Source organism: Pseudophryne corroboree, chromosome 2 (genome assembly GCF_028390025.1).
Source record: "Pseudophryne corroboree isolate aPseCor3 chromosome 2, aPseCor3.hap2, whole genome shotgun sequence".
Classification (NCBI taxonomy): domain Eukaryota; kingdom Metazoa; phylum Chordata; class Amphibia; order Anura; family Myobatrachidae; genus Pseudophryne; species Pseudophryne corroboree.
In genome coordinates, this window is record NC_086445.1 from 649,766,534 (window position 1) to 649,789,766 (window position 23,233).

General features: G+C 48.0%; 1 protein-coding gene across 5 annotated transcripts in view; it reads left to right on the forward strand.

The window, feature by feature from the left end:
* Positions 1 to 22,891, forward strand: part of ZNHIT3 (zinc finger HIT-type containing 3) — a 108,282-nt gene extending 85,391 nt beyond the window's left edge. For 2 of the 5 annotated variants that reach the window (XM_063954996.1, XM_063954999.1), the window contains 2 exons: positions 12,129 to 12,188; positions 21,239 to 22,891. In XM_063954996.1, the coding sequence (XP_063811066.1) occupies positions 12,129 to 12,188; positions 21,239 to 21,429 (251 nt within the window). In that variant the 3' untranslated portion in view covers positions 21,430 to 22,891. Of the gene's footprint in view, positions 1 to 12,128; positions 12,189 to 21,085; positions 21,150 to 21,238 lie in introns of those variants that run through there. The other 3 variants (XR_010235441.1, XM_063954997.1, XM_063954998.1) reach the window with 3 other exon arrangements.
* The last annotated feature ends 342 nt before the right edge of the window (positions 22,892 to 23,233 follow it).

Here is a 23,233-nt window from a genome sequence, read left to right on the forward strand (position 1 = left end):
GATGAGCGGAAAATCACGTATTAGCACTGTCAGCAGTGTTCGTTCCGGGAGTGGACAACTGGGAAGCAGACTTTCTCAGCAGGCACGACCTCCACCCGGGAGAGTGGGGACTTCATCCAGAAGTCTTCACGCTGATTGTAAATCGATGGGAACGGCCACAGGTGGACATGATGGCGTCCCGCCTAAACAAAAAACTAGAGAGATATTGCGCCAGGTCAAGGGACCCTCAGGCGATAGCTGTGGACGCTCTAGTGACACCGTGGGTGTACCAGTCAGTTTGTGTTCCCTCCTCTGCCTCTCATACCAAGGGTACTGAGAATAATAAGAAAACGAGGAGTAAGAACAATACTCGTGGTTCCGGATTGGCCAAGACGAGCGTGGTACCCGGAACTTCAAGAGATGATCTCAGAGGACCCATGGCCTCTGCCGCTCAGACAGGACCTGCTGCAGCAGGGGCCCTGTCTGTTCCAAGACTTACCGCGGCTGCGTTTGACGGCATGGCGGTTGAACGCCGGATCCTGAAGGAAAAGGGCATTCCGGAGGAAGTCATGCCTACGCTGATTAAAGCCAGGAAAGATGTAACTGCAAAGCATTATCACCGCATATGGCGGAAATATGTTGCTTGGTGTGAGGCCAAAAAGGCCCCAACAGAGGAATTTCAACTAGGTCGATTTCTGCATTTCCTACAAGCAGGAGTGACTATGGGCCTGAAATTAGGCTCCATTAAGGTACAGATCTCGGCTCTGTCGATTTTCTTCCAGAAAGAACTAGCTTCACTACCTGAAGTTCAGACGTTTGTGAAAGGAGTGCTGCATATTCAGCCCCCGTTTGTGCCTCCAGTGGCACCTTGGGATCTCAACGTGGTGTTGAGTTTCTTAAAATCACATTGGTTTGAGCCACTTAAAACCGTGGATCTAAAATATCTCACGTGGAAAGTGGTCATGTTATTGGCCTTGGCTTCAGCCAGGCGTGTGTCAGAATTGGCAGCTTTGTCATGTAAAAGCCCTTATCTGATTTTCCATATGGATAGGGCGGAATTGAGGACTCGTCCCCAGTTTCTCCCTAAGGTGGTATCAGCTTTTCATTTGAACCAACCTATTGTGGTGCCTGCGGCTACTAGGGACTTGGAGGATTCCAAGTTACTGGACGTAGTCAGGGCCTTGAAAATTTATGTTTCCAGGACGGCTAGAGTCAGGAAAACTGACTCGCTATTTCTCTATCGTCCTAGTGGATGCTGGGGTTCCTGAAAGGACCATGGGGAATAGCGGCTCCGCAGGAGACGGGGCACAAAAGTAAAGCTTTCCGATCAGGTGGTGTGCACTGGCTCCTCCCCCTATGACCCTCCTCCAAGCCAGTTAGATTTTTGTGCCCGGCCGAGAAGGGTGCAATCTAGGTGGCTCTCCTAAAGAGCTGCTTAGAAAAGTTTAGCTTAGGTTTTTTATTTTACAGTGAGTCCTGCTGGCAACAGGATCACTGCAACGAGGGACTTAGGGGAGAAGAAGTGAACTCACCTGCGTGCAGGATGGATTGGCTTCTTGGCTACTGGACATCAGCTCCAGAGGGACGATCACAGGTACAGCCTGGATGGTCACCGGAGCCTTGCCGCCGGCCCCCTTGCAGATGCTGAAGTAAGAAGAGGTCCAGAATCGGCGGCAGAAGACTCCTCAGTCTTCTAAAGGTAGCGCACAGCACTGCAGCTGTGCGCCATTTTCCTCTCAGCACACTTCACACGGCAGTCACTGAGGGTGCAGGGCGCTGGGAGGGGGGCGCCCTGGGAGGCAAATGAATACCTATTTTGGCTAAAAATACCTCACATATAGCCTCCGGAGGCTATATGGAGATATTTAACCCCTGCCAGAATCCGTTAAGAGCGGGAGACGAGGCCGCCGAAAAAGGGGCGGGGCCTATCTCCTCAGCACACAGCGCCATTTTCCCTCACAGAAAGGCTGGAGGGAAGGCTCCCAGGCTCTCCCCTGCACTGCACTACAGAAACAGGGTTAAAACAGAGAGGGGGGGCACTAATTTGGCGTTGGAAATATATAAAAAAGATGCTATAAGGGAAAACACTTATATAAGGTTGTCCCTATATAATTATAGCGTTTTTGGTGTGTGCTGGTAAACTCTCCCTCTGTCTCTCCAAAGGGCTAGTGGGTCCTGTCCTCTATCAGAGCATTCCCTGTGTGTGTGCTGTGTGTCGGTACGTGTGTGTCGACATGTATGAGGACGATGTTGGTGAGGAGGCGGAGCAATTGCCTGTAATGGTGATGTCACTCTCTAGGGAGTCGACACCGGAATGGATGGCTTATTTAGGGAATTACGTGATAATGTCAACACGCTGCAAGGTCGGTTGACGACATGAGACGGCCGACAAACAATTAGTACCGGTCCAGACGTCTCAAAAACACCGTCAGGGGTTTTAAAACGCCCGTTTACTTTAGTCGGTCGACACAGACACAGACAGGGACACTGAATCCAGTGTCGACGGTGAATAAACAAACGTATTCCTTATTAGGGCCACACGTTAAAGGCAATGAAGGAGGTGTTTCATATTTCTGATACTACAAGTACCACAAAAGAGGGTATTATGTGGGATGTGAAAAAACTACCGTAGTTTTTCCTGAATCAGATAAATTAAATAAAGTGTGTGATGATGCGTGGGTTCCCCCCGATAGAAAATTATGGGCGGTATACCCTTTCCCGCCAGAAGTTAGGGCGCGTTGGGAAACACCCCTTAGGGTGGATAAGGCGCTCACACGCTTATCAAAACAAGTGGCGGTACCGTCTATAGATAGGGCCGTCCTCAAGGACCAGCTGACAGGAGGCTGGAAAATATCATAAAAAGTATATACACACATACTGGTGTTATACTGCGACCAGCGATCGCCTCAGCCTGGATGTGCAGAGCTGGGGTGGCTTGGTCGGATTCCCTGACTAAAAATATTGATACCCTTGACAGGGACAGTATTTTATTGACTATAGAGCATTTAAAGGATGCATTTCTATATATGCGAGATGCACAGAGGGATATTTGCACTCTGGCATCAAGAGTAAATGCGATGTCCATATCTGCCAGAAGATGTTATGGACACGACAGTGGTCAGGTGATGCAGATTCCAAACGGCACAAAGGTGTATTGCCGTATAAAGGAAGAGGAGTTATTTGGGGTCGGTCCATCGGACCTGGTGGCCACGGCAACTGCTGGAAAATCCGCCGTTTTTACCCTAAGTCACATCTCTGCAGAAAAAGACACCGTCTTTTCAGCCTCAGTCCTTTCGTCCCTATAAGATCATATCTGCCCAGGGATAGAGGAAAGGGAAGAAGACTGCAGCAGGCAGCCCATTCCCAGGAACAGAAGCGTTCCACCGCTTCTGACAAGTTCTCAGCATGGCGCTGAGACCGTACAGGACCCCTGGATCCTACAAGTAGTATCCCAGGGGTACAGATTGGAATGTCGAGACGTTTCCCCTTCGCAGGCTCCTGAAGTCTGCTTTACCAAGGTCTCCCTCCGACAAGGAGGCAGTATGGGAAAAAATTCACAAGCTGTATTCCCAGCAGGTGTTAATTAAATTACCCCTCCTACTACAAGAAAAGGGGTATTATTCCACACTATATTGTGGTACTGAAGCCAGAAGGCTAGGTGAGACTTATTCTAAAAATTTTTTTGAACACTTACAAAGGTTCAAATCAAGATGGAGTCACTCAGAGCAGTGATAACGAACCAGGAAGAAGGGGACTATATAGTGTCCCGGGACATCAGGGATGCTTACCTCTATGTCCCAAATTTGCCCTTCTCACTAAGGGTACCTCAGGTTCGTGGTGCAGAACTGTCACTATCAGTTTCAGACGCTGCCGTTTGGATTGTCCACGGCACCCCGGGTCTTTACCAAGGTAATGGCCGAAATGATGATTCTTCTTCGAAGAAAAGGTGTCTTAATTATCCCTTACTTGGACGATCTCCTGATAAGGGCATAGTCCAGGGAACAGTTGGAGGTCGGAGTAGCACTATCTCGGATACTGCTACAACAGCACGGGTGGATTCTAAATATTCCAAAATCGCAGCTGATCCCGACGACACGTCTGCTGTGCCTAGGGATGATTCTGGACACAGTCCAGAAAAAGGTGTTTCTCCCGGAAGAGAAAGCCAGGGAGTTATCCGAGCTAGTCAGGAACCTCCTAAAAACAGTGCATCATTGCACAAGGGTCCTGGTAAAAATGGTGGCTTCCTACGAAGCAATTCCATTCGGCAGATTTCACGCAAGAACTTTTCAGTGGGATCTGCTGGACAAATGGTCCGGATCGCATCTTCAGATGCATCAGCGGATAACCCTATATCCAAGGACAAGGGTGTCTCTCCTGTGGTGGTTATCGAGTGCTCATCTTCTAGAGGGCCGCAGATTCGGCATTCAGGATTGGATGCTGGTGACCACGGAGCCCAGCCCGAGAGGCTGGGGAGCAGTCACACAAGGAAAAAATTTCCAGGGAGTGTGATCAAGTCTGGAGACTTTTCTCCACATAAATATACTGGAGCTAAGGGTAAATTTATAATGCTCTAAGCTTAGCAAGACCTCTGCTTCAAGGTCAGCCGGTATTGATCCAGTGGGAAAAACATCACGGCAGTCGCCCACGTAAACAGACAGGGCGACACAAGAAGCAGGAGGGCAATGGCAAAAACTGCAAGGACTTTTCGCTGGGCGGAAAATCATGTGATAGCACTGTCAGCAGTGTTTCATCCCGGGAATGGAAACTGGGAAGCAGACTTCCTCAGCAGGCACGACCTCCACCCGGGAGAGTGGAAACTTCATCGGGAAGTTTTTTCCACATGATTGTAAACCGTTGGGAAATACCAAAGGTGGACATGATGGCGTCCCGTCTGAACAAAAAACGGGACAGGTATTGCGCCAGGTCAAGAGACCCTCAGGCAATAGCTGTGGACGTTCTGGTAACACCGTGGGTGTACCAGTCGGTGTATGTGTTCCCTCCTCTGCTTCTCATACCTAAGGTGCTGAGAATTATAAGAAGTAGAGGAGTAAGAACTATACTCATGGCTCCGGATTGGCCAAGAAGGACTTGGTACCCGGAACTTCAAGAGATGCTTACAGAGGTCTTATGGCCTCTGCCGCTAAGAGGGGACTTGCTTCAGCAAGTACCATGTCTGTTCCAAGACTTACCGCAGCTGCGTTTGTCGGCATGGCGGTGGAAAGCCGGATCCTAAGGGAAAAAGGCATTCCGGAAGAGGTCATTCCTACCCTGGTCAAAGCCAGAAAGGAGGTGACCGCACAACATTATCACCACATGTGGCGAAAATATGTTGCGTGGTGTGAGGCCAGGAAGGCCCCACAAAGAAATTTCAACTCGGTCGTTCCTGCATTTCCTGCAAACAGGAGTGTCTATGGGCCTCAAATTGGGGTCCATTAAGGTTCAAATTTCGGCCCTGTCGATTTTCTTCCAGAAAGAATTGGCTTCAGTTCCTGAAGTCCAGAAGTTTGTCAAGGGAGTATTGCATATACAACCCCCTTTTGTGCCTCCAGTGGCACTGTGGGATCTCAACGTAGTTCTGGGATTCCTCAAATCACATTGGTTTAAAACCAGTCAAATCTGTGGATTTGAAGCATCTCACATGAAAAGTGACCATGCTCTTGGCCCTGGCCTGGACCAGGCGAGTGTCAAATTGGTGGTTTTTTCTCAAAAAAGCCCATATCTGTTTGTCCATTCGGACAGGGCAGAGCTGCGGACTCGTCCCCAGTTCTCTCCCTAAAGGTGGTGTCAGTGTTTCACCTGAACCAGCTTATTGTGGTGCCTTGCACCTACTAGGGACTTGGAGGACTCCAAGTTGCTAGATGTTGTCAGGGCCCTGAAAATATGTTCCAGGACGGCTGGAGTCAGGAAAACTGACTTGCTGTTATCCTGTATGCACCCAACAAACTGGGTGCTCTTGCTTCTAAGCAGACTATTGCTAGTTGGATGTGTAATACAATTCAGCTTGCACATTCTGTGGCAGGCCTGCCACAGCCAAAATATGTAAATGCCCATTCCACAAGGAAGGTGGGCTCATCTTGGGCGGCTGCCCGAGGGGTCTCGGCTTTACAACTTTGCCGAGCAGCTACTTGGTCAGGGGCAAACACGTTTGCTAAATTCTACAAATTTGATACCCTGGCTAAGGAGGACCTGGAGTTCTCTCATTCGGTGCTGCAGAGTCATCCGCACTCTCCCGCCCGTTTGGGAGCTTTGGTATAATCCCCATGGTCCTTTCAGGAACCCCAGCATCCACTAGGACGATAGAGAAAATAAGAATTTACTTACCGATAATTCTATTTCTCGGAGTCCGTAGTGGATGCTGGGCGCCCATCCCAAGTGCGGATTATCTGCAATACTTGTACATAGTTACAAAAATCGGGTTATTATTGTTGTGAGCCATCTTTTCAGAGGCTCCGCTGTTATCATACTGTTAACTGGGTTTAGATCACAAGTTGTACGGTGTGATTGGTGTGGCTGGTATGAGTCTTACCCGGGATTCAAAATTCTTCCCTTATTGTGTACGCTCGTCCGGGCACAGTACCTAACTGGCTTGGAGGAGGGTCATAGGGGGAGGAGCCAGTGCACACCACCTGATCGGAAAGCTTTACTTTTGTGCCCTGTCTCCTGCGGAGCCGCTATTCCCCATGGTCCTTTCAGGAACCCCAGCATCCACTACGGACTCCGAGAAATAGAATTATCGGTAAGTAAATTCTTATTTTATCCTGTATGCACCCAACAAACTGGGTGCTCCTGCTTCTAAGCAGACTATTGCTCGCTGGATTTGTAGCACAATTCAGCTGGCGCATTCTGCGGCTGGACTGCCGCATCCTAAATCAGTAAAAGCCCATTCCACAAGGAAGGTGGGCTCATCTTGGGCGGCTGCCCGAGGGGTCTCGGCTTTACAACTTTGCCGAGCTGCTACTTGGTCAGGGGCAAACACGTTTGCAACATTCTACAAATTTGATACCCTGGCTGAGGAGGACCTTGAGTTCTCTCATTCGGTGCTGCAGAGTCATCCGCACTCTCCCGCCCGTTTGGGAGCTTTGGTATAATCCCCATGGTCCTTTCGGAGTTCCCAGCATCCACTAGGACGTCAGAGAAAATAAGATTTTACTCACCGGTAAATCTATTTCTCGTAGTCCGTAGTGGATGCTGGGCGCCCATCCCAAGTGCGGATTGTCTGCAATACTTGTACATAGTTATTGTTAACTAAAGGGTTATTGTTGAGCCATTTGTTGAGAGGCTCAGTTGTTTTCATACTGTTAAACTGGGTATAGTATCACGAGTTATACGGTGTGATTGGTGTGGCTGGTAAGAGTCTTACCTGGGATTCAAAATCCTTCCTTATTATGTCAGCTCGTCCGGGCACAGTGTCCTAACTGAGGCTTGGAGGAGGGTCATAGTGGGAGGAGCCAGTGCACACCAGGTGACCTAAAAGCTTTCTTTAGTTGTGCCCAGTCTCCTGCGGAGCCGCTATTCCCCATGGTCCTTTCGGAGTTCCCAGCATCCACTACGGACTACGAGAAATAGATTTACCGGTGAGTAAAATCTTATTTTTTTTCACGGCACCCCTAGGCCAAAAAATTTTTATTGAGAAATTTAGAAACAAATATTACATTAAGTAGATTGCGTTTATATGTCATCTTTAGGGTCAGTTGTATGGTAAGGGACAAGATTTGCTTTTGTTTGGCCACATATTTTATGACTGGCAGCCACCAGCACTGGTTTTGCCTATTATATTGACCATGAATAATTTGAATTGGTCCTGGACCACCAACCCAGGGCACCCCTGCAAGTGTCCCGAGGCACCCCAGGGAGCCACGACACACAGTTTGGGAACCTCTGGACTAGTGGTTTAACACCTCCTAATATCAATCCATACAGAAAAATTAATACATAAGCATGCTAAGGGATCAGGGCGGAGAGAGAGGGGGAAGTGATTATATATGAATCCGAATAATTTGTTCCAAAAGCGCCTGATCGTAGTACAATTCCAGAAGCAGTGGAAAAACTTAGCCCTCGCCCCTCTACTTTTTGGACATCTGTCAGTAACAGTCGGGTCGATATATGCTTGGATGCACGGGGATAGATAGGCTCTGTGAAGAGATTTAAGATGTACCTCCTGTAGATAAGCCGAACCTAAAGTGGACATGGTAGAATGAAAATGCTGCAGGAGAGGGAGGAGGTTACATCCGTAATATCTGATTTCCAGGAATCAACCAATCTATTCAGGTGTGGAGTAGCAGGTAGATTGACTATGAGAGAGTAAATGTGCTTAAGTTTGTAAGGGTGAGATTCCCAGTATTTAAAAACTCTAGCTAGAGGAGAAGTGGGGTTAGGTATATAAGGCCCAAGCCTTAGAGAGGAGACATAATGTCTAGTTTGGAGGAACATGAAGAAGTGTGACAAGGGAAGGGGAATACCTGTCTCTCAGTGTGCCAGATTAAGTAACATGGCCTCCAGGATCAAAAACCTGCGAGGCTGAGCACAACCCCCTCTCACGCCATTGGAGGAAAAGAGCATTGTGAAGAGAGGGAGTGAATGAGGGGTACCCCCATAGGGTGACATATGTGGAGGAGGTGTGATCACATTTCAGTTTATGTATTTTCACCCAGCAGAGGTAGGTATCCCTAAATAGAGGATGTCTCATGATATGAGAGGGGATATAAGACTTCTGTGAGTGTAAAAGTGTGCCAGGGGAGTAGGGGTGGAAAATAGAAGTATCCAGGGTCAGGTCAGTATATGTATTTTTACCCAGCAACCAGTCAGCTGAGTATATGTACTTTTACCCACAACCAGTCAGCTGAGTAACGGAGAAAAACCCACTAAGGAGTATGAAAGAAAATCGTGAACTCCAGCTCCACCAACTGACTGATCCATCACAAGTTTGGAGAAGGCAATTTTTGATTTCTTCCCCTGCCACAAAAATCGCGCCATTGCCCTGCGCGATCGTGTCTCATCCGAGTCGCGGAGGCGAATCGGGAGAGACTGGATAATGTAGAATATTTTTGGGAAGATGCCAGACTTGAGGACGGCAATTCTGCCTAATCATGATAGGGGAAGGGTGGCCTATCCCTCCAATCTAGCAATCGCAGCCGATGTCCCCCGTACCATGGATTTATCTAGCAGGGAGGAGGAGATCAGTTTGAAGTCCCCGCCAATAACTAGGTTATCTCCCATAAAGGGGGTCAGAAGTGTGATTAGTCGCCGAAAGTAGGACCTAGAGTAGGGAGGGGGGGCATATATATTAGCTGCCTACCCAGTATAGTGACCGAGGCTATCACATGACGACCATTGGCATCAGCAGTGACATGCGTGACTTCGAAGGGGAGGGCGCGTCTAATCAGGATTACTATACCCTTGGCTCTGGAATTGTAGGAAGATGAAGCCAAAACTGACCAGCTGAGCTTAGTTTTTTCGGGGGCGGTAAGGTGCGTTTCTTGAAGAAATGCCACATCCACGTTACTTTTCTGCAAATACATAAGGATTTTCCTCCTCTTGGCCGGGGAGTTAATGCCTCCAACATTCCAAGTGGCGCAGCGCAGATCAGGCATTATTCAAGGAACGAGTGGGAAGTACAAGTAGGCTGCTACAACATAAATCCAGCATGGTGCACCATCATCACTTGCACCTAAAAAACAAAGGGCAGTGCATAAAGTGGGGGAGGGGGAGGGATAGTAGGTAAGGGGGGTCGGGGAGAAGTATAGGCAAACCTTAGAGTGAGCAAACACGCGAGGACGCGTGCTGCAGGACTTCCTAGGCATATAAATTATACCAACAAAACAGCGACAGTCATCCGTGGGGAGAGCAATGGTTCCGCTCCCACTCCCCAGGCAATTATAAAAAGAACTAAGGTCTGGAGACCTCCACACTAAACATCAACAAGTAAACATAGAGGGGAGAAAAAAATTAGAAAACAAACTATGACGTGTATTAGCTTAAATCATTAGCGTTGCGGCCGCGCACACACCACAGATACACTGCTAAGGTGAAGCGGGCCGTTTCAAGCTGGTGCAGTTAATTATAACTTAATATAAACATGGCCAGAACAAGAGTGAGGGCAGCAACAAGTTAAACGATCAGGAAAGGGTGCGGAGAGGGGCTCCTAGTATTTATTCTGCAGCATCGGAGATATCAGCATCCCTAGCTTGTGCAAGTTCCTGTAGAAACGCCATAGCATCAGAGGGGTTAGAGAAGGCTCTGAAAGATGAGCCTTCATAGTATCTATGCCTGGCAGGGTATAGAAGGCCAAACTTGCGTCCTTCAGCCACGAGACGGGAGCAAACAGGGGAGAAGGACTTCCTAGCCCTTGACAGTTCAGCGGAGTAGTCTTGAAATATGTGTAGTTTGTGATCTTCCCAGGATAGAGCCGTCGCCTTACACGAGGCTGACCAGATTTCCATTTTGTGTCGATAGTTCAGACAGCGGAACAGGGTAACACGAGGTCTCAGCCGGTTAGGGGATGGTGTTGGACCCACTCTATGTACCCTCTCGATAACCATGTCTTGGCAAACCGCCTCCATGCCTAAGAGCGAGGGGAGAGTGTTGCGGACAAAATGGGACAGGACTGTCCCCTTGACAGATTCAGGCAGGCCAACCAGTCTAATGTTATTACGACACAAACAATTTTCCAAGTCGTCTATCTTGTTCCAAATCTGATCATTCTCTTTAGTGAGGCGTGTGACTGAGTGTTGCAGGTCACCAACATCATGGGAGACTACAGCTAGCTGCTGCTCATTAACTAACCCTGTGACTTAATTGCTGCAGCTGACCGGTGATGTCAGCAACAGCTTTAGATAAGAGTGGGGACATAGTGGCAGTAATGGCGTCTACCACATCCTTATAAGTAACAGGGGCATCAAAGCCGGCACTCGCATGTCCTTCCGGAGATTGTCCCTCTGCTGCAGGCTTTTTGTGAAGAGGGAGAGCGCTCTTTGCAGCGTTATCTGCTGCGGTAATGGCGGCGGGTGCTGGGACGACGGTGCGTGCGGCAGCTGTGGGGCCGAAAAGCAGTCCATCTGGAGCGCTGCCGATCCCGGAGGCGATGTGCAGGGTGCCGGAGCCGGAGGGAGGCTTGAAAGCCATGACATCGGAGGGTGCAGGGGAGTAGGAGACGGAGCCCAGGTACGGAGCTCCTCACTCCATAAAACCGGAAATCCCAGGTGTGGTTTTTTTTTAAAGGGGCAATCATTTACAAGGCAAAACCATGTCTTGTAAATGATGGCCCCTTTAAAAAACGTCAGAGTTCAACTGGGAATCCGCACCACCAGCCAACTCTGACTTCATTACATCCAGCCCTTAGGCTTACTCAGGTGTTAAAAGGAAAAAAAAATTAGTCTGATTAATTTTCTGTGTTTATTATTTTTCTGTGTTAGAGCATACAGATGTGTTGGCACAACCGCAAAAGGAAGCCATTGCTTTACTGCTCAAATACATTTTTGCACACTTCATCCATACGTGAATCTTGGCCCAGTTATTTCCTGCTATTGTTCTGTAATAAACCATAGGTCTCTCCTATTTCCCTTGCAAATTAGCACGGTCACAGTGGGCTCAAGCAGCGGAGTGCACATAGGGGGTCATTCCGACCCAATCGCACGCTGCACTTTTTCGCAGCTGTGCGATCGGGTCAGAACTGTGCATGCGCTGTAGCCGCATTGCGCATCCACGTCGTTGCCTGGCGACGGCAATCGCCGGGCAGCGACGCCTCCAACGAAGAAAGATGTTGCAGCAGCGACCGCAAGAAGATTGACAGGAGGAAGGATCCGGGCATCAACTGACTGCTTTCGGGGCGTGGAGATCCGAACGCAGGCGTATCGAGGCGTTTGGAGGGCGGATGTCTGACGTCAATTCCTGGACCTGCCACGCTGAAGTGATCGCACAGCGTAAGTATGTCTAGCCCTAGTCTACTTTTGCACAAAACTTTTTTGGCATAGCACGGCTGCACAAGCGAACGCAGCCTTGCTATGCAAAAAAACACTCCTCCATAGGCGGCGTCTACCTGATCGCACGGCCAGCAATAGATCTGTGAGGTCGTAGTATGGGCTTAAAATAAATAACTATACATACATAACTACCTATGTATATTAAATGTTTGCATGCATTTTCCTTTCTAGATGATCTGCTTGAAGACGATGAATCGGATACAGTTCCTCTACAGAAGCTAAAGCTGCTGGGTAATATTTACTATTTTATTTTATGGCAATTTAAACCGTGCAAGCTAGACTTTTATGTTGACTATCCTTTATAAATAAAAGGTGAAAAGTACGGACTGCCAGACATAGGGGTGTATTCAATACCTGACGGAAACTGCCGTCTTGTCGGAAAGACTGCAGTTTCTGACAGGTTTAGGTCAGAAGGGGTACCGACCTATTCAATGCGGCCCCCTTTTTTCCGACCAGTCGGGAAATCTGACTTGTCGGAAAGCTGTCAGAATGCATGTGGATCGGCGGCTATTCCGCCGATCCACGTGCTTCTGTTGGAAAGGGGACCAAATCAATCCGGTTTGGTCCTGTTTCCGAAAATGTCATTCCGACTTTGTAAAAAGTCGGAATGACATTGCTGCCGTCTCCATCCACTCTGCCGAGCTGATGATCTCGCGCTCCAGGGTGGCGCTGGGGTGAGGGGAGTGGCAACAGGGTGAGGAGTAGAGCCGGGGTGAGCATCAGCAGCAGCGGCCAAATCCGACAGTCGGATTAGGCTCAAATCAAACAGTCGGATTTGGCCACTCTTTGAATAGGGGTTGTCGGATCCATTCCGACAAATGCATGTCGGAATGGATCAGACTCTTATTGAATATACCCCATAATGTGTAGCTGCCCAGTGTGCCATCTATTTAGAGCAGGGATGATGTATGCGGGGGGAAAAAAAATCAAAGTATTAATTTTAAACAAAAAAAGCCTTATTAGTAGCTGTGGAAGTGGTCTTCTCACATTTTAACTGCAGATAGCACATATGGTACATTTATACCTTCAAACGAAATGTTTTTATTTATTTTATGGAGGGTTGGCTTAATGAATAAAAAAAAATACTAGTAAATGTCTTAATATTAGTAGTTTCTGCAGCAGGGTACAACAGGGTTCCAACAGGAAAACATCGGGTGTAGAGTGGATCTTGATCCAGAGGCACAGGCTGTCCCAGGATTATTTTTACATTTTATTTATTTATTTATTTACACGTGTTTCGAAGCGCCGTACAAAGAACAGTACAGGGAGACAAACGTCATCACATTAATAGAAAAATAAAGTACAGGTAACAAGGAGCACCACACATTCTGAAGACATAATACAACTAAGATGATAGTAGTGAAGGAGTGATCATTGTACTACTAGGGCAGTGATGGCTAACCTTGACACTCCAGCTGTTGTTGAACTACATATCCCAGCATGCCCTGCTACAGTTGTTGTTTGGCCATGCTAAAACTGATGAAGGGCATGCTGGGATGTGTAGTTCAACAGCTGGAGTGCCAAGGTTAGCCATCACTGTACTAGGGGCTGGAGGTCATAGATGGAAATGAGCCTTTACTAACAGGAGAAAAAGCGGTAAAGATGGTCACTGAGTAGGGTAGAGCTGCGAGTGAAATGTGTCTAGAAGATGGCTTAGATAACAAGAGGAAAGAGGGCCCTGCCCTGAAGAGCTAACAATCTAGTGGGAAGGGTCGACAGACAGATGACATGAGGTGCAAGCAAGTGGGAGGTAGCCTGATGGCAGTATGCAAGCAAAGCTGAGATGTTCAAGGCGTGAGGCAGGGGGATGGAGGAGCGGCCACAGGACTAGGTTATGCATTGGGAGGGTATGCTTTGATAAATAGGTGGGTTTTTAGTGCCCGTTTGAAGCTTTGCAAGGCAGAGTCTAATGGAGCGGGGGAGTGCGTTCCACTCAGCACGGGCATAGTTTTGAACTCGAGAATGGGAAGTAGTGACCAGGGCGGTGGAGAGGCGACGGTCATTGGCTGAGCGTAGGGGGCGGGAGGGAGTATGAAGGGAGAGGAGGTTGGAGATGTAGGGAGCAGTGGAATTAGAGATCGCCTTGTATGTGAGGATGAGGAGTTTGAAGAGGATTCTGTAGAGGAATGGGAGCCAGTGTAGATTTTGTCGAAGGGGAGTAGCAGATGTGGAGCGGCGGGAGAGGAAGATAAGCCTAGCTGCGCAGTTCAGGACAGATTGGAGGGGAGCAAAGATGGGAGCAATCAAGGCCAGCGAGGAGAACATTGCAGTAGTTGAGTCGTGAGATGACCAGTGAGTGGATGATAAGTTTAGTTGCACTCTGGGAGAGAAATGGCCTGATACAAGCAATGTTGCGTAGCTGGAACTGGCAGGATTGTGCCAGAGCTTGGATGTGGGGTGCAAAGGAGAGGGAGGAGTCACGAGTGATGCCCAAGCAGCGGAGTTGGGGAGGTGGTGGTGTTGTCAACAATGAGATAGATATTGGTCGGGGGTGTTACTCTGGATGGTCGAAAGATGATGAGTTCAGTTTTGTCCATGTTGAGCTTCAGAGAGCGCTCAGACATCCAGGAGGAGATTGCGGAGAGGCAGCTGGAAACCTGAGCGAGTACAGAGGGGAATAGATCAGGAGAGGTAGAGTTGTGTGTCATCAGCATAGAGGTGGTATTGAAGGCCAAAGAAGTTAGAGCGCACCCAGGGAAGAGGTGTACAGGGAGAACAGAAGGGAGCCAAGGACAGAACCCTGAGGGACACCAACAGGAAGGATGGAAGGGTGTGAGGTGGTGCCGGAGGCAGACACGGAGAAGGAGCGGTTAGTAAGGTAAGAAAAAAACCAGTCAATGACAGTGCTAGAGAGGCCAGTGTTTTGGAGTGTGCGGAGGAGAGGATGTTCCACGGTGTCAAAGGCAGCAGAGAGGACCAGAAGGCTAAGCAGAGAGTAGTGGCCCCTGGATTTGGCCGAAAGCAGGTCATTGGTGCCTTTCACTAGGGCAGTCTCGGTGGAGTGGGCGAAAGCCAGATTGTAGTGGATCAAGGATGGAATTGTCAGAGAGGTAGCTTGTGAAATGGCTGTAGAGCAGCTGTTCAAGTAATTTGGAGGCGAAAGGGAGACGAGAGATGGGGCGGTAGTTAGTGGGTTATTTGGAGGCGAAAGGGAGAAGAGCGATGGGGCGGTAGTTTGTGGGTGATGCAGGGTCGAGGTTGGGTTTTTTGAGGATAGGTGAGAGCAGAGCATGTTTGAGTGGTGAGGGGAAGATGTCGGTAGAGAACGATAGATTAAAGAGGTGAGCAAGGTGGGAGCAGGCAGTGGGTGAGAGGGAGCGGAGAAGACAGGAGGGAAGGGAGTCCAGGGGGCAGGTGGGAGGAAAGGGGGGGGGGATAAGATGAGGGAGTGGACTTCATTGTCAGAAGTGGGACGGAAGGAGGACAGGGTGGGATAGATGGAGGGGAGGGATGATGGAGGCATGGGGGGGGGGGGGGGTAGCAGAGGGGTGGCGGCGGGAGATGTCGTGTCGGATGTGCTCAATTTTGGAGATGAAGAAGGAGGCATAGTCAGTGGCAGTGAGGGAGGAGAGGAGGGGGGCGAAGGAGAGTGTTGAAAGTTTCAAACAGATGGCGTGGACAGGAGGACTGAGAAGAGATAAGTACTTGGAAAAATGATTGCTTGGCGAGGGAAAGAGCAGAGCTGTAGGAGGAGAGTATAAACTTGAAATGGAGGAAGTATGGTAGAGAGTGAGATTTCCTCCAGGAGCGTTCAGTGGAGCGTGAGCATTTTTGTAAGAAACGTGTTATTTTGGTGTGCCAGGGTTGGGGTTTGGAGCGGCGGAGGGAGACAGAGGAGAGGGGGGCCACAGAGTTGAGAGCAGTGGTTAGGGAAGAGTTATAGAAGGAGGCTTGCCTGGTTGGGACAGGTCAAAGTGGAGAGAGGAAAGTCTCTAGGGAGGATATGAAAGTGGGGTCGAGACCCGAGATTGCGTCTGGTGGTGGTAGATCTGGGCGTGGAGAGGAGGAAGGAGGATGAGAGGGTGAAAGAAAACAGATGGTGGTCAGAGAGAGGAAAGGAAGAGTTTGAGAAAGCAGAGAGATCACATCGGTGGGTGACGACAAGGTCGAGAGAGTGGCCGAGATTGTGAGTAGGGGTGTGAGGTCCATTGAGAAAATGCATTGGGGCCTCCTCTTTAACACCAACTCCAGGCACTGTGAGCTCGGTTTTGAGTTGGAGCCTGTAGCAGCAGGTCACCTAACAGAGGGGCTGTGCTGGGCAGCCCTGAAAAAGCTTAAGACTTCAAGGGACGCAGCACAGGGTGACATTCAGCGCTGCGTCTCCATCACCTACCAAGCGGCGTTGCATACTCTGCAGCCTGTTCCCGGGTACTTGCGGCGGAGATGTTACGGCTTTAGGCACGCGGTCTCAAATGCTCTCTTGGTTCGGGCTGCTACGGGGAGGAGGTAAGAGGGTCCCCCAGGCAGGAGCCACCATTAAATTGCATTCCTGTCGCGGCCTAGGGAGACGAACCGTGACGCTGTCGTGGACACTTACCGGGCAAGGACCCCACTAGACCACCAGGGCAATAGAGCACGGGTCTGGTGTACTAACTCCCCATTTAATAAGGCTCAATAGTACCTAGAGTGGAAGGCCAGCATAGGGAAATCGGCACTTGACCTGTAGCCCCTAAATAAAATTGTGTCTGAATTGGCGGCTGCTAAGACTGCCTTTCTCCTAAATACTAATCCTTCTGCACAGTAAGCAAAAGGTACCACTTTTCATTCCTTTTGACCTCAAGGGAAAGCAAAAGGTCAGGCATACCCGAGACAATCTCGTGCTTCCAAAACCACTAAGCCCAAGACAAAGCCGTCCTGGGCGGCCCATCAGCCTGCTTCTAAACAAGACAAACATGCCGCATGACGGGGCCGCCTCCCCCTGGGGGACCACAGGGTGGGAGGCCAACTTCTGCAGTTCACCCAGGTTTGGTTGAAGACCACTTCAGATGCATTGGTGCGAGAAGTCTCTCACGGGTACGCAGTCTCTTTCAAGAGATGTCCCCCTCACCAGTTTAGCACCACGGTCATCCCTTCTGATCCACTAAAGGCGCAAACTGCAGCAGGTTGTGAGTTTTCCTGGATACAGAAGTGGTAGTGCCGGTATCTCTGTTCCAAAGGGGCAGTGGTTTTTACTCGACCCTGTTTCTAGTCCCGAAACCCAACGGGTCTTTCCGGCCTAAACTCAACCTCCAAATCACTAAACAAGTTTGTGCGAGTGTCCAAGTTCCGTATGGAAACGCTGCGCTCAACTGTACTGGCGATGTAACCCGGAGACTATATGGTATCCCTGAATAATCAGGATGCATATACCTATTGCCAAGTCACATCTGCAGTATCTGCGGTTTGCTATTGGCAACTTACACTATCAGTTCCACACTCTGCCATTTGGACTGGCTATGGCTCCTCGGATCTTTACCAAGGTCATGGCCGTAATGATGGCACATTTCCGTCGCCAGGGAGTCTGGATCCTGCCGTATCTGGACAACTTGCTGATCCTTGCAAACTCCCATGATGTCCTCAGTCATCTACAACTGACGGTGAGCCCACGGGTGGCTCATCAACTGGAAGAAATCCTCACTGGTCCCAGCTCAGAAAATTGCGTCTATTCATGACGTTCATACATTCACTCAGGGTGTGTTAAGGATTCAGCCTTTCTGTGTCCCTCCAGTAGCTCCATGGGATCTGTCTGTTGTCCTGAACCTCTTGAGTCAGTGGACCTTAAATGGCTCTCAGCCAAGGTCCTGTTCCTGCTGGCTATTGCCTCTGCTAGAAGGGTGTCTGACTTAGGTGTTTTGTCCTCTCATCCACCCTTTCTAATATTCCATCATGACCGGGCAGTTCTTAGAACTCGCTCAGGTTATTTACTTAAAGTTGTGTCATCTTTTCACCTTTAACTCAGAGATTGTGGTCCCGGTCTTTATCTCTTTGGATTTGTCCCCCAAAGAGTGGTCTTTGGATGTCGTAAGGGCTTTCCGGATATACGTGGAGAGGACTGCCTCTATCAGGAGGTCAGATATACTTTTTGTCCTGTTTGGTTTCCACAAACGTGGCTGGCCTGCGAATAAGCCAAATCTTGGCCAGATGGATTAGAATGGTGATTGCACAAGCTTATGCGCAGGCTTGACTTCCAGCTCCTGCTGGTATTAATTAAATCCCATACTACTTAGGTGGTCTGCCATGGCGTGTCCGCAGAACAATTGTGCAAGGCGGCTACGTGGTCCTCAGTGAACACGTTCATTATGTTCTGTGCCTTTGATACTTCCGCCTTCTAGGATGCTTCTAGTGGACGCCGTTTTCTCATACACGCTAAGGCGCGTCCCCTCCCTTGAGGAACTGCTTTGACATCCCCGATGTTTTCCTGTGGAACATGGTGTACCCTGCTGCAGAAAAGGAGTGTTATGGTAGTCTTAACAATGTTAACTCTTTTTCTGCGAGGTACACGGGTTCCACAGGGCGCTCACTCAGACGCACCTAGCTTCTATGGGTTTGTATGGCATTAGCTGCTGGTCCCTTCTCCTGTCGTGAGAATGTGGTTCTACATGACTAACATCTGCCTTCTCTCTTACCTACTCCTACACTGGACTAGTTAACGAAACAGCTCACAGTCCCTGGAAGCGGTGTTGCAGAGGAGACCTCAATGCATCCTGGGACAGCCTAAAGCGTTAGCCTGTTGGTACCTCTGGGTCAAGATCTACTCTACACCCAGTTTTCCTGTGCAACCCAGTGTACCTCACAGAAAGAGTCAACAAAGTCTACCATAACTCTCCTTTTGGGTTTCCCATACATATTTAAATGACCAACCCCAGCTACTGGTGCTGTACATGTCATTTTTTAGCTGCTTAGCATAGTGCTTGTGACAAGATCTCCACTAGTAGCTACAATCTAAATTTATTCTACTACTTTATGTATTAAATGATCAGCATCCCATAGATTGTAAGATAGAGGTGTCCAAACTTTTTGCAAAGAGGGCCAGATTTGGTGAGGAGAAAATGTGTGTGGGCCGACCAGATACACAAATGCCCCCAGCAGTGCTGCCAGATACACAAATGCCCCCCGTGCTGCCAGATGCACATTATATGCCCCCAGCAGTGCTGCCAGATACACATTATATGCCCCCAGCAGTGCTGCCAGATACACACATGCTGCCACAGTGCTGCCAGAAGCACATTATATGCCCTCAGCAGTGCTGCCAGATACACACATGCTGCCACAGTGCTGCCAGATGCACATTATTTGCCCTCAGCAGTGCTGCCAGATACATTCTATGCCCCCAGCAGTGCTTCCAGATGCACATTATATGCCCCCAGCAGTGCTGCCAGATGCACATTATATGCCCCCAGCAGTGCTGCCAGATACACATTATATGCCCCCAGCCGTGCTGCCAGATACACATTATTATATGCCCCCCAGCAGTGCTGCCAGATGCACATTATTATATGCCCCCCGGCAGTGCTGCCAGATACACATTATTATATGCCCCCCGGCAGTGCTGCCAGATACACATTATTATATGCCCCCCAGCAGTGCTGCCAGATGCACATTATTATATGCCCCCCAGCAGTGCTGCCAGATGCACATTATTATATGCCCCCCAGCAGTGCTGCCAGATGCACATTATTATATGCCCCCCAGCAGTGCTGCCAGATGCACATTATTATATGCCCCCAGCAGTGCTGCCAGAGGCACATTATTATATGCCCCCCAGCAGTGCTGCCAGATGCACATTATTATATGCCCCCCAGTAGTGCTGCCAGATGCACATTATTATATGCCCTCCAGCAGTGCTGCCAGATGCACATTATTATATGGCCCCCAGCAGTGCTGCCAGATGCACATTATTATATGCCCCCCAGCAGTGCTGCCAGATGCACATTATTATATGCCCCCCAGCAGTGCTGCCAGATGCACATTATTATATGCCCCCCAGCAGTGCTGCCAGATGCACATTATTATATGCCCCCCAGCAGTGCTGCCAGATGCACATTGGAGAACTACTTACAAGTGAAAATGCTTTAGCCCAGAACACCTATGAGGGGGTGAAGCACTGAACTTATTGAGACCGCTGATCACCGCACACTGCTGCGGATATGCAGTAAAGATGGCCACCGTGATGATCCTCCCTGCTGTCTCCTTTTATAGATTCATACACACAGGAGGGTTGGGTTTGTCTCGGCGGGAGAGGCAACCCCAGCCCTCCTGTCTCACCAAATAATCAGACCATCCTATAGTCTGCACGCAGAGGAGGGGAAGTTAGCTGACAGCAACGGGCAGCGGTCTGCAAAGGCAGTGTACCTGATAGCTGAGGGCTGCAGAGGCTGCGGGCCTGTGGAAATGTGAGCAGGGGCTACAATTGGCCCCCGGGCCGGACTTTGGACATGCCTGTAGTGGACATGCCTGTTGTAAGATGTGGGCAGAGTTATATATGGCTTGTTTCATATTGATGCATGTATTTTATTTCTGTCATGATCCCCCTCAATGTACAGTACCGTTTAATAGGTTACCACTTTGAAATATTCACACCATACAACTACGTATTTGTTTTAAATGGTTATTATAAGGAAAGCACTAATACATGAATATAAAAAGTTATACTGGGTAACACTGCAAAATCACTAAATGCTGTTTGTAGACCAGCAATCCCCCCAAGGTCCGCATGTGTGACCTGCCAGCTTTCAAAAGAGATGCAAATTACCTTTAATTTAAAGACTGAAACGGCCCCCAAAACTGTCGTGGCTAAACCACATCGCCCATCCCAATATATCTCTAATTTCCTTCAGAATATGAGCACATCACTAAATTCCCTCAGTCCTTCCTATATGCCACACTTGCTCATCTACTAAAAATACCTTCATAGCCAGAGCCCAGTGATGAAGGAGGTTGTGCATGTGAAACAGAAACACTACATTCTCCTCTGCTGTGTGATATGATCTCCCTGATGCAATCCATTTTGTTTATATCCCTCTAACGCTGTTGTGCTGCAGGGCACTTCCAATGGTGCCACTGGTTGGTGACCTAGTACCAAATAAAATTATTTATAGTCAATATAACAAATACTTGTGGCTGCTAACATAAACTAAATGGACCAACAGGAGCACAACCCTGTCCCACCACCACATAACTGAACTAAAGGATGACAGGTAAGCACGATGAACTTATTTTTATTTATTTTTTCCCTAAATGTCAATAAAGATTGGGAACCACTGCTATATGTAATATTGTTTTTGTTGTGATCCTTTTCATAGAGGAATCAGAAGACCTGAAGCAGCTATTGCAGAACACTCATCTTAGACAAGTGCTGCTTGCTCTGGAGCGGGCAGAGAAGAAAGAGGAGGTACTGAAAGAATATATGCAAGAGCCGCTGTTTGCAGAATTTGCAGACAAATGTTTGTCTGTTGTGGATAATGAGGAAAAAGAAAATATTTTTCCAGACTGATGGTACTTTTGTTTTACAATGGTTCTAGGCATTTGTGATGTAACGGTCATTCTGTATTCCCTTTATCAAGACCAAGTTGATGTCTGACATCGAGAAACTAAGATTTTTGGACTATGATGGAAAAATCAATATACAAAGGTTACTGTAATGGTTAACCATGAAGAGACTTGATGGACCTCTTCTTGTGTCTGTTTGCAGTTAGAGGTCTGCTGGGCAATCTTAATACAGAGCTCTAGCAAAGCAAATGAGTGCTGCAGGCAAAATGAAATGAATGACTTGTCTCTTTACTTGAAACCTCTGCAAGCTCATTAGGGGGCCCATACCTTCCCAAGTTACAGTACATGTAAATAAATAAAAATAAATTGGGCTTAATATGTGATGTGCTTGACTTTGTAAGAATCTGTATATTTTGGTACTCCTGTTTCAGAAAATCTTTTTCAGTTTGAGAGTTACAGAATCTTAAAGCAAGGTATGTTGAGAGGTTGTGCTAGAAATGTCTGAACAATATTCCTTTGGAATGATTTCACCTGCTGTATGTCAGGCACAATGTCACAAAGGCACCTGTGACTTGGATATTACTGTAATGCAGGGGCAGACAACATGTGGCACTTCAGCTGCTGTTGAACGACGCATGCCATGATGCATTACCATAGTTTTGCTGGTAATGAATGCTCAAACTGTGACAGGGCATGCTGAGAAGTGTAGTTCCTCATTAGTTGCAGTGCCCCTGTTTTAAGGGGTCAAACAGTTTCATCCCTTATTATCCCCCAATTCCATATTCTTGAATAAATACAACTTATTCTCTACCACGACCAATAGGACCCTAAAACTATTACAGAAATGTACATTCAATGAGCCAGCAATAATTCTTAAAGGGCTTATAGTATCCGTTAGAGCAAGGGTCTGCAACCTGCGGCTCTCCAGCTGCTATGGAACTACACATCCCAGCATGCCCTGCTCAGTTTTAGCATGCCTTAAAAGCAAAACTATGGCATGCTGGGATGTGTAGTTCCACAGCAGCTGGAGAGCCGCAGGTTGCAGACCCATGCTTTAGAGTAACAAGACCAACTGGATTTAATTTCAGCTTTAATGTAAAATGCACAGTGCTTTGAATAAGAAAAATAAAAAAATGCATTTATATTGTATGTTATACCCATTATGTAGGAATGTATAACGTGAATGCTGTTGGCACAGATCTCAATGTGATTGATGCCCAGAAGGATGACGCTCCATATACTGTATATATACATGGGTTTTTAAACAAACTTTCTTTAGCTACTCTTCTGTCTGCTCAATTAGAGAAGGCTGTCTTTATGCCAAGTTGTGTTCTGCTAGGGAGTTCAGGCCAACAATAATATTTTGTTCTGGTTTGTTTCAACCTGTTTGTGAACTATTTTTGTATAAATAAATGCAATTTACAGCTGACCAGGACTCCATTAAAATGGTTACCTTCTTGCACAAATGCTAATTTTGTTTTCTTAATTGCTTTATAATTTATTTTTATTTTTTTAGACTTTCAAATGGAGCTTGCTTATTCACCTATTTATGACTAGTAGGTTATACAATATGTGTGTAAGAAGGCTCTAAATGGGATGCAGTCCGTTTACCTCCAATCAAAATCCCGACACCAATTGACCGATGGTCAAAATCCCGACATGGACAAAATACCGACATTTAAAATACTGACAAGGTCAAAATACCTACATGTAAAATGCCGACAGGTCAAAATACCGACATGAGTTTTTCATGATTTTTTTCATTGAAACCGGCTTGTTCAATCCCAATGGACCTGGAGGGGGAATAT